The sequence below is a fragment of the Rhagoletis zephyria genome, unplaced genomic scaffold (genome assembly GCF_001687245.7).
Source record: "Rhagoletis zephyria isolate East Lansing unplaced genomic scaffold, Rhagoletis_zephyria_1.1 Rzeph_scaffold_04197, whole genome shotgun sequence".
NCBI lineage: Eukaryota > Metazoa > Arthropoda > Insecta > Diptera > Tephritidae > Rhagoletis > Rhagoletis zephyria.
The window spans coordinates 34,140-46,754 of NW_016161280.1; the positions used below are offsets into that span (position 1 = coordinate 34,140).

At 35.6% G+C, this 12,615-nt stretch overlaps 4 protein-coding genes across 7 annotated transcripts; 3 read left to right on the forward strand and 1 right to left on the reverse strand.

The window, feature by feature from the left end:
- The first annotated feature begins 1,128 nt into the window (after window positions 1–1,128).
- Window positions 1,129–3,528, forward strand: Snx3 (sorting nexin 3). 3 transcript variants are annotated; one of them, XM_017625731.1, is made up of 4 exons: window positions 1,129–1,721; window positions 2,055–2,150; window positions 2,260–2,323; window positions 2,742–3,528. In XM_017625731.1, the coding sequence occupies exons 1-4, from the start codon at window positions 1,545–1,547 to the stop codon at window positions 2,906–2,908; spliced, it is 504 nt and encodes a 167-aa protein (XP_017481220.1). In that variant the 5' UTR covers window positions 1,129–1,544; the 3' UTR covers window positions 2,909–3,528. The 3 variants fall into 3 exon arrangements, with proteins under 3 accessions (XP_017481220.1, XP_017481222.1, XP_017481221.1); XM_017625733.1 differs by lacking the exon at window positions 2,742–3,528 and having other exon boundaries at window positions 1,129–1,458; window positions 1,496–1,721; window positions 2,260–2,721; XM_017625732.1 differs by lacking the exon at window positions 2,742–3,528 and having other exon boundaries at window positions 1,137–1,206; window positions 1,314–1,721; window positions 2,260–2,721.
- A 293-nt stretch (window positions 3,529–3,821) lies between these two features.
- On the forward strand, window positions 3,822–10,771 carry Not10 (CCR4-NOT transcription complex subunit 10). Of its 2 annotated transcripts, XM_017625734.1 has the most exons (10): window positions 3,822–4,177; window positions 4,237–4,396; window positions 5,175–5,567; window positions 5,906–6,015; window positions 6,088–6,235; window positions 8,170–8,236; window positions 8,443–8,546; window positions 8,603–8,703; window positions 9,726–10,061; window positions 10,278–10,771. In XM_017625734.1, the coding sequence occupies exons 1-10, from the start codon at window positions 4,071–4,073 to the stop codon at window positions 10,585–10,587; spliced, it is 1,836 nt and encodes a 611-aa protein (XP_017481223.1). In that variant the 5' UTR covers window positions 3,822–4,070; the 3' UTR covers window positions 10,588–10,771. The 2 variants fall into 2 exon arrangements, with proteins under 2 accessions (XP_017481223.1, XP_017481224.1); XM_017625735.1 differs by lacking the exons at window positions 3,822–4,177; window positions 4,237–4,396; window positions 5,175–5,567; window positions 5,906–6,015; window positions 6,088–6,235 and adding exons at window positions 6,757–7,356; window positions 7,840–7,949 and having other exon boundaries at window positions 8,022–8,236.
- LOC108370404 (uncharacterized) lies at window positions 4,409–5,151 on the reverse strand. The gene is made up of 2 exons (XM_017625738.1): window positions 4,766–5,151; window positions 4,409–4,675 (listed from the first exon to the last, which is right to left on the reverse strand). Exons 1-2 carry the CDS (start codon window positions 4,938–4,940, stop codon window positions 4,467–4,469), a joined length of 384 nt encoding a protein of 127 aa, XP_017481227.1. The 5' UTR covers window positions 4,941–5,151; the 3' UTR covers window positions 4,409–4,466.
- A 54-nt stretch (window positions 10,772–10,825) lies between the features above and the next one.
- LOC108370403 (lipase 3-like) lies at window positions 10,826–12,390 on the forward strand. Its single transcript, XM_017625736.1, has 3 exons — window positions 10,826–11,090; window positions 11,160–11,882; window positions 11,955–12,390. Exons 1-3 carry the CDS (start codon window positions 10,977–10,979, stop codon window positions 12,354–12,356), a joined length of 1,239 nt encoding a protein of 412 aa, XP_017481225.1. The 5' UTR covers window positions 10,826–10,976; the 3' UTR covers window positions 12,357–12,390.
- Window positions 12,391–12,615: the final 225 nt, after the last annotated feature.

Sequence of the window (12,615 nt, forward strand, 5' to 3'; positions counted from 1 at the left end):
TTCCACCATTCATTATCAAAGGGGAGGCAAGATTTTCGTTTTTCAATTATTTGAACATTTTTACCCGAAGCCAATGTTGAAATGGCAGCTACATTTTCTTCTAGGTTGTGTAAAAATTTCATAACTGTGTCAATTACCAGTAGCTCACTAGAACAAAATTTGTATTACTTATTAGTATGGGAGTTTACATATCGTCGCTCGTATGCCATAAACATGAATGTGTAAAAATGAAAATTTTGGGAAATCAAGTTTGAAAGTTTTTTCGTGAGACTAAAAGCGAAAGTACACAACGTCCATTGCGTCGCCGGCACCGCCACCGTCAATGTGAGCGTCAACGGTGCTTATGCGCCAACTTACACACTATCCGTTCACCATTGCATCCGTAAAATCAAAAACTCGCTGCTATTCTTTGCAAAAATTGCGTTGCACTTTTCTTTCATCATTTTATATTTCTCAATAAATCCAAAAATTTTCACAAACTGAAAAAATTTAAATTCAGATATGTAAACAAAACACAGAATAGTTGTCACGCATAAGCCAAGTTAAAAGTTGAGCTAATTTGTGCGTCACAGTCACCGTCAGCTTTATTCATGTAACTTACCGATTTAACTTTTTTGACAACTGACGGTAACGTTGGTAGTGACGCAATGGACGTTATGTACTTTCACTTTTAGCTCTACATTTATGCAATTGAAATTGTTAAATATTTACTTTCCGTGTACGCATGGTATTTTGGGTTTTGGTATAACATGGAAAATCCAAAGATTAACCAAGTCAACCCAATAACTCAAAACTGATGAATTTGCACCTTCATGCTTCTGGCATGAGGTTGACGATATGTGAATTAAAAACTTTAAAGGCGTGTTTCTTCGGTTTTCGGTTTTTTGAGTTATGACATTATTGAAGTAAAGATCTTTATGTTCATTTACATAACATTCATATAGGATATTGAAGTTAATATCCGAACTTTCGCCACAATATTTATTGGGTAATTTAAAAAAATTTACTTAAAACAGTTATTAACTCGTCGATACTTTTCGGCATACGTGATATATACTCAGTACTTGTGAAAAAGTATCGAGTTCTCGATACTACTCCGTACTCATCAAAAGTATCGATATTCTGTAGTCGTTACACTCGTATCGTTCTATCGCAATTAACAATGAAATCACAATCGGATTAAGCGAAGGAAAAGATATTTCATTAGTAAATATCCTTATTAAATAATTGTGTTAATATATTAAATTTAGTAGACAATCCGTTTTAAAAGAGAATTGTATTTAGCAAATATTCCCTTGTACATACATACGTAGCAACCGAGTCATCAGCTTGAAAAGTAAAAGCATTTTGTGCAAAGGGGCGGACAGCAGCGTTGACAACGAAAAGTGCAAGACAGAAAATTTATTGAAAATTCTCGAAAACAGTAAAACAGTTTTTCATTTTGCTATTGCTATATTGCTTGGTATAGAAAGTTAAAAAAGCTCTTTGGAAAAAACTTCAATCCCTCCATCATAATAACTTATTAATTAGTTCGAACAAAGAAAATGATGGTTGAATCCGACGGAACTGCTGATGCCACTCGTCGTCTTAACGTCAAGAAGCAAACGCTCGATGATGCGTATGCGGTGCCAGCCAATTTTTTGGAAATCGACGTGGTCAATCCCTTGACAACTATGGCGGCAGGCAAAAAACGTTATACGGACTACGAAGTACGAATGCGGGTGAGTGACCTATGCGTTTAAATGAGTGCATGCTGATAATCTTTTCCCGAACGGATGTGACCCACATTAATAATACAAAATTTCTTTATACAAATGTACGGCAATTTAAATTTAATGGCGCATATCAGTTATTTTGTGACTGAAACTATCTACTGCTACACATTAGTCACAAGGCAAAAAGTATATTTTTATCAATGAATCTTACTCATTGTTTTACAGTTGGTATTAAGCGGGATTTGCGATTTTCACCCACAATTAACGTACATACACATGCATACATATACTTATGTACATATATGCAATATAATGCAAATGAATTTTTATGTATTTCAGACAAATTTGCCAGTATTCAAAGTGAAGGAGTCTAGTGTACGCAGACGTTACAGTGATTTCGAATGGTTAAGAAATGAACTGGAACGCGATAGCAAGGTAAACATATGTACATATATGCACAGCTTGTATATGTACATATGTACATGTGATATCTGATTATGCTTAAAATCCTATTTTTATAAAACTTAAATTTCCTATGCAATAGATCGTGGTTCCACCTTTACCAGGTAAGGCATGGAAACGACAAATGCCTTTTCGCGGTGACGAAGGCATATTTGATGAAAACTTCATCGAAGAGCGACGCAAAGGATTAGAAGCGTTCATAAATAAAATCGCTGGCCATCCATTGGCGCAGAATGAGCGGTGCTTACACATGTTCTTGCAAGAAAATGTGATCGATAAAAACTACGTGCCCGGCAAAATTCGCAATACATAAGAAGCGATAGAATAAGATCCAAAATGTAAATGGGGAACGTGTGCCGAAAAAAAGTGGTTGTTACTGTTACTCGAGTTCACACGTGCTGGGGAATCAAACTGAATGAGAAAAAATATACAAAATACGAATATAAATTGGAGGATTTAACTGCTCAGAAGGGTTTATTTTTTAAAATTTCGTGTTTATACAATATTTAAAATAGATTTAATGTATGAATTGTACTTTATAGACATTCTACTATATGGATNAAGGCATATTTGATGAAAACTTCATCGAAGAGCGACGCAAAGGATTAGAAGCGTTCATAAATAAAATCGCTGGCCATCCATTGGCGCAGAATGAGCGGTGCTTACACATGTTCTTGCAAGAAAATGTGATCGATAAAAACTACGTGCCCGGCAAAATTCGCAATACATAAGAAGCGATAGAATAAGATCCAAAATGTAAATGGGGAACGTGTGCCGAAAAAAAGTGGTTGTTACTGTTACTCGAGTTCACACATGCTGGGGAATCAAACTGAATGAGAAAAAATATACAAAATACGAATATAAATTGGAGGATTTAACTGCTCAGAAGGGTTTATTTTTTCAAATTTCGTGTTTATACAATATTTAAAATAGATTTAATGTATGAATTGTTCTTTATAGACATTCTACTATATGGATATACATACATACATACATACATATATATTTTCGAATTCCCGAACTATTTTCTCATTAAATATTGTGCCGATAAATTATTAAAATAACAAAAAGAATTAAATATTACTCAAGGCTTATAAAGATTGAATTATGATGAAAATTGGAAGACGTTAAAAAGAATTGTTTAGTAGGGTAAGGAAACGACAAAATATTATGTATTATTATTCGTGCATAAATATCTAATGCGACATGTATTGGAAAACCGTAATTATTTTTTGGTATTCGAATATTCCGTGTTTTGAAAAAACTTAGTTGTATGTCTTAAGTTATAGAACGTTTGGAAAAGCAAATGAGTAAATAAATTTGATAATTGTACTTTTCTTCTAAATACTTACATACATATATTTTATTACACAATTTCGAACTGATTTGTTTAACTTAAAAATTATTGGGTGGCGGCGCTCGGCCAGAATTATAACATGGTCACGACTGTCATGGAAAGGAAAAATTAATAGAGTTTTTGTTATAACAGCATACATATTTTTCGGAATGTTTTTGGGGAGTGTCGCTAAATTGACAGTCCTAATATTTCCGATTACGTAGACACCACTATCGTTGCGTGTTGTTACGAAAGTAAAAGCAGTACTACAAACTTGATTTAAATTATTATGAGCCAGGAGGCATATATCGCTTTTTAGACTTTGTTTGGTATAAAGCTGACATGCATAATTTAATTTTTAAAGGCCAAGAAGTTAATTTGGATATAATTTACGGTTATGTTTGTATCTACGTCAAGTGTAGATCGGGCTTAAGAAAATGCAACTCTGCGCTTTTATTTTTTGCTGACAGGTATGTTAAATTTCGTTTGCATATGGTCACCGTTCTCAGCAAGTGAAATGTGAAATGTAAACTTTTTTACAAATTTATGGCCGTAAAATGTTGGAAGCAATTGACTCAGAGGATGCGGAGCCCAAATACGAGACCAGCCAAGATGTAGAGCAAGAGTACAAGCTAATTGAAAAAGCTTACGCGGAGTTCAGCAAGTAAATTTTGTAATTTTCCATTTTCACAATCACATAGTAAACAAAAATTTTCTCAACAGCGCCAACTATGAGCTGTGTCTGGAAACGCTGCAGGAGCTCGAAAAGTGCAATGGAACCAATAATAAATTGACACATAATCGCGCTGTAGCAAAGTTCTACCAGTCCGGCTGTAAAGACCACGTTACGCTGTTAAAATCACTCAGCGAAAAGGCTGATAAGGTGAATATATTTTTATAAAAATTCAATTTTCAGTCTGAGGACTAGAGTTTATTGAAAAAATGAGTATTAATTATTGATTCTTATTTCTGAGTTCAATAATAAGCTGGCGCATTGCTAACTCGGCATGCGTGCATCGTTCTACTTCTTGGCGTATTTGCACGGTAAGCGCCCTCCCTTGCTCAACCGGTGCTTTAAGATTTCTGCCAATACATTTATGTTGTTCATCTAATTGTTGCAAAGATTGACGGCAGAGTTCGAGTAAAGACATTGCTTTTTCCGCTGCAACGAAACGGACGGATTAGGTTAATTTTAATACATGTGTAAGCATATTTTGACGAACGTGCTTTCGTAATGGCATAACAAGAGTACCTTCTTGTCTTTTTTGAGCACTTTCCTGCTCAAGTCGCGCTTTTATTTCGTTGACAGTCCGCTCAGTACCTTCTTTGTAGACGTCACGTAATTCTCGAATAGCATCGACCATGGGTGTACAATTAAATTGTTTGGACTCGTCCCAATTCAAAACGGATGAGTCAGATCGCTGCATTTCGGTTAAGATAAGAATTCCTTTATATATTTTTTGATTTTAAATTAAACAAAATGAAAGCTTTGACGTATCAATCAAGGCCTTCTTGGTTTTAATGCGTTAGCTTTTCAATTAAATAAAAAAATGGCGGCTTCCGGTGACGTTTCCACCGTTTTAAAATGTCGCACTTATAGTTATACTATGGTCGCACAAAAATTAAATACAAGTGAATAATTCACTTATTTATTCTTTCAGAATAACACCTCGGCTAGTCCAATCGCGCAATACAACATTGCTATAATTTACTATCATCGACATATGTATCAAACTGCGATTGAGACGCTTATGCCACTTGTGAATAAACTTGATGATCTGGAGGAACTGATAGCTGGCCTAGTAAGTACATTCATGTTACGTTTGCTTCTCGTCACGAATCAGTTACGCAAGGCGGCAGCTTTTTTGGAAATGTTGCAATCACCTGAACGGAAGTCATCTCTCAATTTAAACAGAGAAGGGTTGATACGTGAAGAGGCTGCATCCAGTGAATTGTCCGTTGCAAATCATGAGAATTTTCAACGTGCATACAAATTTTTAGCTGTGCAGACATACGTATTGAACCGTAAGCCCATTGCGGTGGCCGAAGATGGGGTAAGTCAAATGTATAACAAGAGTCTGTTTACATGATTTTGCTGAAGTAAATATCGCACGTTTAATAGTATAGAGATGTAACTCAAAATTTACGCTTTTTGGTGATTTCATTATGCAATTAATAAGCTTGATAAGTAGAATATGTTCAGTCTAATAGATATCCAAACTTCCCAAATGTGGCATATTTCTTTTTGTATACCAACTGCATGAATTGATAAAACTTTGATTGCATTTTCCCACAAAATTTTAATTTTGAAATACTTCGTTATATTATTAAACGCGCGACATGTATGTATGTACATATATCCTTGTATGCATTATTTCGCTTAACGGTATAGTCAGCGGAATATTCAGCGCTTAAAGCACATCAGTACTACATCATGAAAGATTTTCAAATGGCCGCAAAGCAACTGAAAAAAGTTAACGAAATTGGCGCTATAAGTGAGGGGTAAGTGTTATATTAAATAACCGGAAAGTTGCTATCCTATGTACTAAATCTTTGTTTCTTTACTTTAAATAGTAATGCACTTAATACTTGCATAGCCAACAATATGGGCGTAATACATTTACGTGTGCGTCATTATGCGATCGCTGCGAAATTCTTTCAAGACGCCATAGCGTTTGACAAGCATATTGCAGCTAATATTCGAAACGTCTCTCTATATCAGATGGNAAAAATGAGTATTAATTATTGATTCTTATTTCTGAGTTCAATAATAAGCTGGCGCATTGCTAACTCGGCATGCGTGCATCGTTCTACTTCTTGGCGTATTTGCACGGTAAGCGCCCTCCCTTGCTCAACCGGTGCTTTAAGATTTCTGCCAATACATTTATGTTGTTCATCTAATTGTTGCAAAGATTGACGGCAGAGTTCGAGTAAAGACATTGCTTTTTCCGCTGCAACGAAACGGACGGATTAGGTTAATTTTAATACATGTGTAAGCATATTTTGACGAACGTGCTTTCGTAATGGCATAACAAGAGTACCTTCTTGTCTTTTTTGAGCACTTTCCTGCTCAAGTCGCGCTTTTATTTCGTTGACAGTCCGCTCAGTACCTTCTTTGTAGACGTCACGTAATTCTCGAATAGCATGGACCATGGGTGTACAATTAAATTGTTTGGACTCGTCCCAATTCAAAACGGATGAGTCAGATCGCTGCATTTCGGTTAAGATAAGAATTCCTTTATATATTTTTTGATTTTAAATTAAACAAAATGAAAGCTTTGACGTATCAATCAAGGCCTTCTTGGTTTTAATGCGTTAGCTTTTCAATTAAATAAAAAAATGGCGGCTTCCGGTGACGTTTCCACCGTTTTAAAATGTCGCACTTATAGTTATACTATGGTCGCACAAAAATTAAATACAAGTGAATAATTCACTTATTTATTCTTTCAGAATAACACCTCGGCTAGTCCAATCGCGCAATACAACATTGCTATAATTTACTATCATCGACATATGTATCAAACTGCGATTGAGACGCTTATGCCACTTGTGAATAAACTTGATGATCTGGAGGAACTGATAGCTGGCCTAGTAAGTACATTCATGTTACGTTTGCTTCTCGTCACGAATCAGTTACGCAAGGCGGCAGCTTTTTTGGAAATGTTGCAATCACCTGAACGGAAGTCATCTCTCAATTTAAACAGAGAAGGGTTGATACGTGAAGAGGCTGCATCCAGTGAATTGTCCGTTGCAAATCATGAGAATTTTCAACGTGCATACAAATTTTTAGCTGTGCAGACATACGTATTGAACCGTAAGCCCATTGCGGTGGCCGAAGATGGGGTAAGTCAAATGTATAACAAGAGTCTGTTTACATGATTTTGCTGAAGTAAATATCGCACGTTTAATAGTATAGAGATGTAACTCAAAATTTACGCTTTTTGGTGATTTCATTATGCAATTAATAAGCTTGATAAGTAGAATATGTTCAGTCTAATAGATATCCAAACTTCCTAAATGTGGCATATTTCTTTTTGTATACCAACTGCATGAATTGATAAAACTTTGATTGCATTTTCCCACAAAATTTTAATTTTGAAATACTTCGNATAAGCTTGATAAGTAGAATATGTTCAGTCTAATAGATATCCAAACTTCCCAAATGTGGCATATTTCTTTTTGTATACCAACTGCATGAATTGATAAAACTTTGATTGCATTTTCCCACAAAATTTTAATTTTGAAATACTTCATTATATTATTAAACGCGCGACATGTATGTATGTACATATATCCTTGTATGCATTATTTCGCTTAACGGTATAGTCAGCGGAATATTCAGCGCTTAAAGCACATCAGTACTACATCATGAAAGATTTTCAAATGGCCGCAAAGCAACTGAAAAAAGTTAACGAAATTGGCGCTATAAGTGAGGGGTAAGTGTTATATTAAATAACCGGAAAGTTGCTATCCTATGTACTAAATCTTTGTTTCTTTACTTTAAATAGTAATGCACTTAATACTTGCATAGCCAACAATATGGGCGTAATACATTTACGTGTGCGTCATTATGCGATCGCTGCGAAATTCTTTCAAGACGCCATAGCGTTTGACAAGCATATTGCAGCTAATATTCGAAACGTCTCTCTATATCACATGGGTACAGCGCGCACTTGTGAAATACTCTACAACTTGGGTATCGCGATGCTGCACTTGCGTCGGCNAATACTTGCATAGCCAACAATATGGGCGTAATACATTTACGTGTGCGTCATTATGCGATCGCTGCGAAATTCTTTCAAGACGCCATAGCGTTTGACAAGCATATTGCAGCTAATATTCGAAACGTCTCTCTATATCAGATGGGTACAGCGCGCACTTGTGAAATACTCTACAACTTGGGTATCGCGATGCTGCACTTGCGTCGGGCAAAAGAAGCCTATAAGTGCTTCTTTGTACCGCTGAAATCATATCATAGCAATCCGCGTTTGTGGTTTCGTATATCTGAAGCTTGCATTATGGATCATGAAATGGTAAATTACGAAAATCATAGAAAAAACTTAGGTAGTATAATTTAAAAAAATTATAGAAAATGCTAGAGGAGGATAAGAAGCCAATTATCACATCTGTGGTAAATTCTGGTGGGCGTAAAATGTACTTTCTAAAACCGTCAAAAAGTATAACATATGAGTAAGTAACTTCTTAATGTGCACTTTCCTATAGGTACATATCTGTAGTCATAAGCAATAACCGCCTGAGTCGACTTAAGAAAGAATTGTGTTATACATTATTGGCCAATACAATAGCACCCGCATTTCAAAGTGATATTGTTTCCCACTCATGTTTATTTATTTACTTTTAGGAATGATCAATTCAAATACAGTTCATTCTCTAACAAAACCCATATAAACCCGCAGTCTTAAACTAAAACTACAAAAAAAATTGCACTTAAACAAACTTTTTTCTCAGAAGTCTTAGAATTTTTTTAAGTACTCAGTTTTATAGCCCATTCAATTTGAGCCTAACAATATGTAAGTTTCAAGTGGCTAAAGAGCACCGTTGATTTTTTAGAATTTTTTTCGCCGAAGGTGTTGCGGGTTTCTTCACTTATGGAAGCAAACGCAACAAAAAATTCTAAAAAATCAACGGTAATTTTTAGCCACTTGAAACTTGCACATTGTTAGACTAAAATTGAATGGGCTATAAAACTGCGTATTAAAAAAAAAAATCCAACACTTCTGAGAAGAAAGTTTGAAATTTAGGTGAAAATTTGTTGCATTTTTTATAGTCTTTTACAAAGTTTAATAATTGGGTTTATATGGGTTTTTGTTAGAGAATGAACTATATTTTAATTGAAAATTCTTAAAAATTAATAATTAAACATAAGTGGCAAACAATATCAGTTTGAAATGGAGGTGCTATAGATAAGGCCAATACTGTATATGCTATCGTAGTCTGCAACTATTATTCCGTGCGTATGTGAAATTCCCATATCACCAGCTAGTTTATTTAAAAAGGTATAGACGAACAAATTTTGGTTTCACCATAACGTAAGATTACAATAACAACATAACATAAGGTTAACATTACAATCCAAATATTTAAAACGTTTTTTTCTCGAATTCAGGTTTTTTGACTTAGCCGGTTATTGCTTATTATCACAGATATACATTTGTATATACATATGTATGTAAATACTTATTTGTATTCAGACAGGAGCCAACTGCTACAGAATCTGGGCCAAACCTACGCTTTGCTGCTCTGGCGCTACGAAACGCTCTAACACTTACAACTTATTATAAAAGTGTATTTGAAATGAATAATGAGGACGAAGCATCGGCGGGCGCTGAAAAAGAAAATTGGCGTAGTGTAAAGGATAACAATTTTTGCAATCCCTCGAGACCGATTTCCAAAAATTCTCTTGATAACATGCTATGTGCCATTCGTGCAGCCTACAGTTATGTCTCACTTTGCTTAGGCGATTACGCTTGCGCGCTAGAGATGGCACAAGAGCTGCTGAAGGCTGAAAAACTTTCCGATGCGCACAGGTGAGAAGATCTATTTAAATTGCTCTATTGTTCTTGTTATCCTCAAGTTTATGTGATACATGGTGCTTATCAAGTAATACAATTGGCAATTATGCTTAGACCCATAAAATCTCTAATTGAACCATAAATTATTAAAAAAAATAAATCGAGCTAATATCAAAGATCTGTATCATTATTCATTATTTAATTTAGTAAAAATTTCTTATGCATTCACAGGCTCCTAGCGCATATGTATGCAGGAGAAGCTTTAATAATGATGGATAAACTAGAGGAGGCACGCCCACATTTTGAGCCGACTTTTGTGTCGTCTTTGAATGCATTCGATTTCGAGACGAAGGATTGGCGGGTGAAATCATTGGATGCTGCGCAGAATGTTGTACGATATAACTTGGCTGTGGTCATGGCATTGCAAGGGGATTTCGAGTTATCAATAAATATTTTGAGTAGTTGTACACATCCAATTGTTGCGGCTAAAGTTATGTCGCTAAAGACTTATCTCGATATAAAAATGGGAAAGTGTACGTAACAGAGCACTTAACTGAGTATGTATGTACATATGCACTTCAGTTAGATTTGCTACAATTTGAAATAACGTTCTTCGCTAAATAATTTATGTACCGGCAAATGATTAATTTGCCCTTTGAAAGTAAAATAAACATTTCCATATGTATACTAATGTATGTGCGAGCTATTAAAATCCATAAATCAAAGTATAGATAAGTTATCGCCGATGATATTTTNCATATGTATACTAATGTATGTGCGAGCTATTAAAATCCATAAATCAAAGTTTATCGTTAAATTGCATTAAAGATAAGTTATCGCCGATAATATTTCCTATGCAGTTTGTTAGTCGTTTGAGTTTATAAAAAGCTAAATTCATCTGGAAATACGATTAGTTTAAATTCTTTTGAAATGAATTTCGGTATTTCCATTTTTACCTCCGGCTTGTTGCTGGCTTCTGTAAGCCTAACAGCGGCGCTAACATTTGATGAAGAAAGATTAGCTATAAAGCAATTTGTCACATCTGTAAGTAAGTGCCTGCAGTAAATGAAGCAAATGCGAAAGTAAAATGTTTATTTAAAATGATTTCCAAAGGAGCAACGCATTCGCTCACATGGCTACCCGACGGAAGCGCATACCGTTGAAACCAGCGATGGTTACCTGCTGACACTCTTCCGCATTCCATATTCGCACAAATTGAAGAACGAAGCCGCTTATCGCCCAGCTATTCTACTGCAACATGGCTTGTTCAGTAACTCAGATTGCTGGTTGAGTAATGGACCCGATAATTCGCTCGCATACTTACTTGTTGACGCTGGCTTTGACGTCTGGTTGGGAAATGCTCGTGGAAATATTTACTCGCGCGCAAATTCAAAAATATCATTAAATAGCCCAAAATTTTGGAAGTTCAGCTGGCATGAAATTGGCATCTACGATATATCTGCTATGATTGACTATATACGAGATTTTACCGGTCAACAAGCCATACACTATGCTGGCCACTCGCAGGGAACGACGGTATTTCTGGTCCTCATGTCCACCAAGCGGGAGTACAATGCCAGGATTAAGACGGCACATCTGCTAGCGCCATGTGCATTCTTTGCTCACGGCACACATCCTGCATTTCAACTCTCAGCATTGGTTGGTACACCTGGCGGCCTGTACAACAGCCTCTTGGAGGATATGGAGTTGGTACCTAAGAACAAAATCGTTAATCGGATTGTGGATACATTGTGTGGCCAGCAACCCCAATTGGGCAAGCAATGCAAAGACGTTGCATTATGGTATGCTGGTGATGGATATCGCAACACAAATATGGTAGGCCTAGATTACCGGTTTTAAAATACGTAAAATACATATCTATGTACAATTTTTCTTATTTATTTAAAGAGCTCCTTACAAATACTGATCGAGACCCATCCGGGTGGTTCATCAAGTAACCAGGGTATTCACTTTTTACAGCTCAGTAAGTCGCATAAATTCCGTCAATTTGATTATGGCACGAAGAAGAACCGACAGGTTTATAACCAGGATACGCCACCAGACTATGATTTGAGCAAAATCACCGCACGTACGTACTTGTATTCGAGCGCTAATGATGCATTGTGCGGTCCAAGAGATGTTGATAATTTGGTGGAGAATATGCCACTGCTAGTTGAGGATTATCGTGTTGCCGATCCAACATGGAATCATATGGACTTCATTGTTGCAAACCAAATGAGGGAAGTGATCAACGCGCGTGTCGTGCAAGCAGTTAAAACTTATGAGAGATTTACGAAAGAAATAAATTAACATATGTACAAATGGAAAATAAATGTTTATTATGCCTTGGTTTAATTAAAAAATTAAAATGTTAACAAAACAATTCAAAGTTTTAAATTAATTTGAAAAACAAGATTGTTTTTTTTTTGCTTTCGGCCAAGTTCCTATGTATGTAATTGTTTGCTGGGTTATTATTTATTAACAAAAATTTATAAAGAATAAGCTGAGCTGATGCCGTAAACTGAAGCCTTGAAAGAGTCTGATGAGTAGATACAAGCTATACAAATTT

What these genes read in the sequence shown, in the direction of transcription:
- LOC108370403 (XM_017625736.1), top strand. Translation starts at nt 10,977, where the DNA reads ATGAATTTCGGTATTTCCATTTTTACCTCCGGCTTGTTGCTGGCTTCT. An exon ending in TAAAGCAATTTGTCACATCT is followed by an intron (nt 11,091 to 11,159) that starts GTAAGTAAGTGC and finishes TGATTTCCAAAG; the next exon opens with GAGCAACGCATTCGCTCACA. An exon ending in GATATCGCAACACAAATATG is followed by an intron (nt 11,883 to 11,954) that starts GTAGGCCTAGAT and finishes ATTTATTTAAAG; the next exon opens with AGCTCCTTACAAATACTGAT.
- Not10 (XM_017625734.1), top strand. Translation starts at nt 4,071, where the DNA reads ATGTTGGAAGCAATTGACTCAGAGGATGCGGAGCCCAAATACGAGACC. An exon ending in GCTTACGCGGAGTTCAGCAA is followed by an intron (nt 4,178 to 4,236) that starts GTAAATTTTGTA and finishes TTTTCTCAACAG; the next exon opens with CGCCAACTATGAGCTGTGTC. An exon ending in ATTGGCGCTATAAGTGAGGG is followed by an intron (nt 6,016 to 6,087) that starts GTAAGTGTTATA and finishes TACTTTAAATAG; the next exon opens with TAATGCACTTAATACTTGCA.
- LOC108370404 (XM_017625738.1), bottom strand. Translation starts at nt 4,940, where the DNA reads ATGCAGCGATCTGACTCATCCGTTTTGAATTGGGACGAGTCCAAACAA. An exon ending in TGCTCAAAAAAGACAAGAAG is followed by an intron (nt 4,676 to 4,765) that starts GTACTCTTGTTA and finishes GTTTCGTTGCAG; the next exon opens with CGGAAAAAGCAATGTCTTTA.
- Snx3 (XM_017625731.1), top strand. Translation starts at nt 1,545, where the DNA reads ATGATGGTTGAATCCGACGGAACTGCTGATGCCACTCGTCGTCTTAAC. An exon ending in ACTACGAAGTACGAATGCGG is followed by an intron (nt 1,722 to 2,054) that starts GTGAGTGACCTA and finishes TATGTATTTCAG; the next exon opens with ACAAATTTGCCAGTATTCAA. An exon ending in AACTGGAACGCGATAGCAAG is followed by an intron (nt 2,151 to 2,259) that starts GTAAACATATGT and finishes CCTATGCAATAG; the next exon opens with ATCGTGGTTCCACCTTTACC.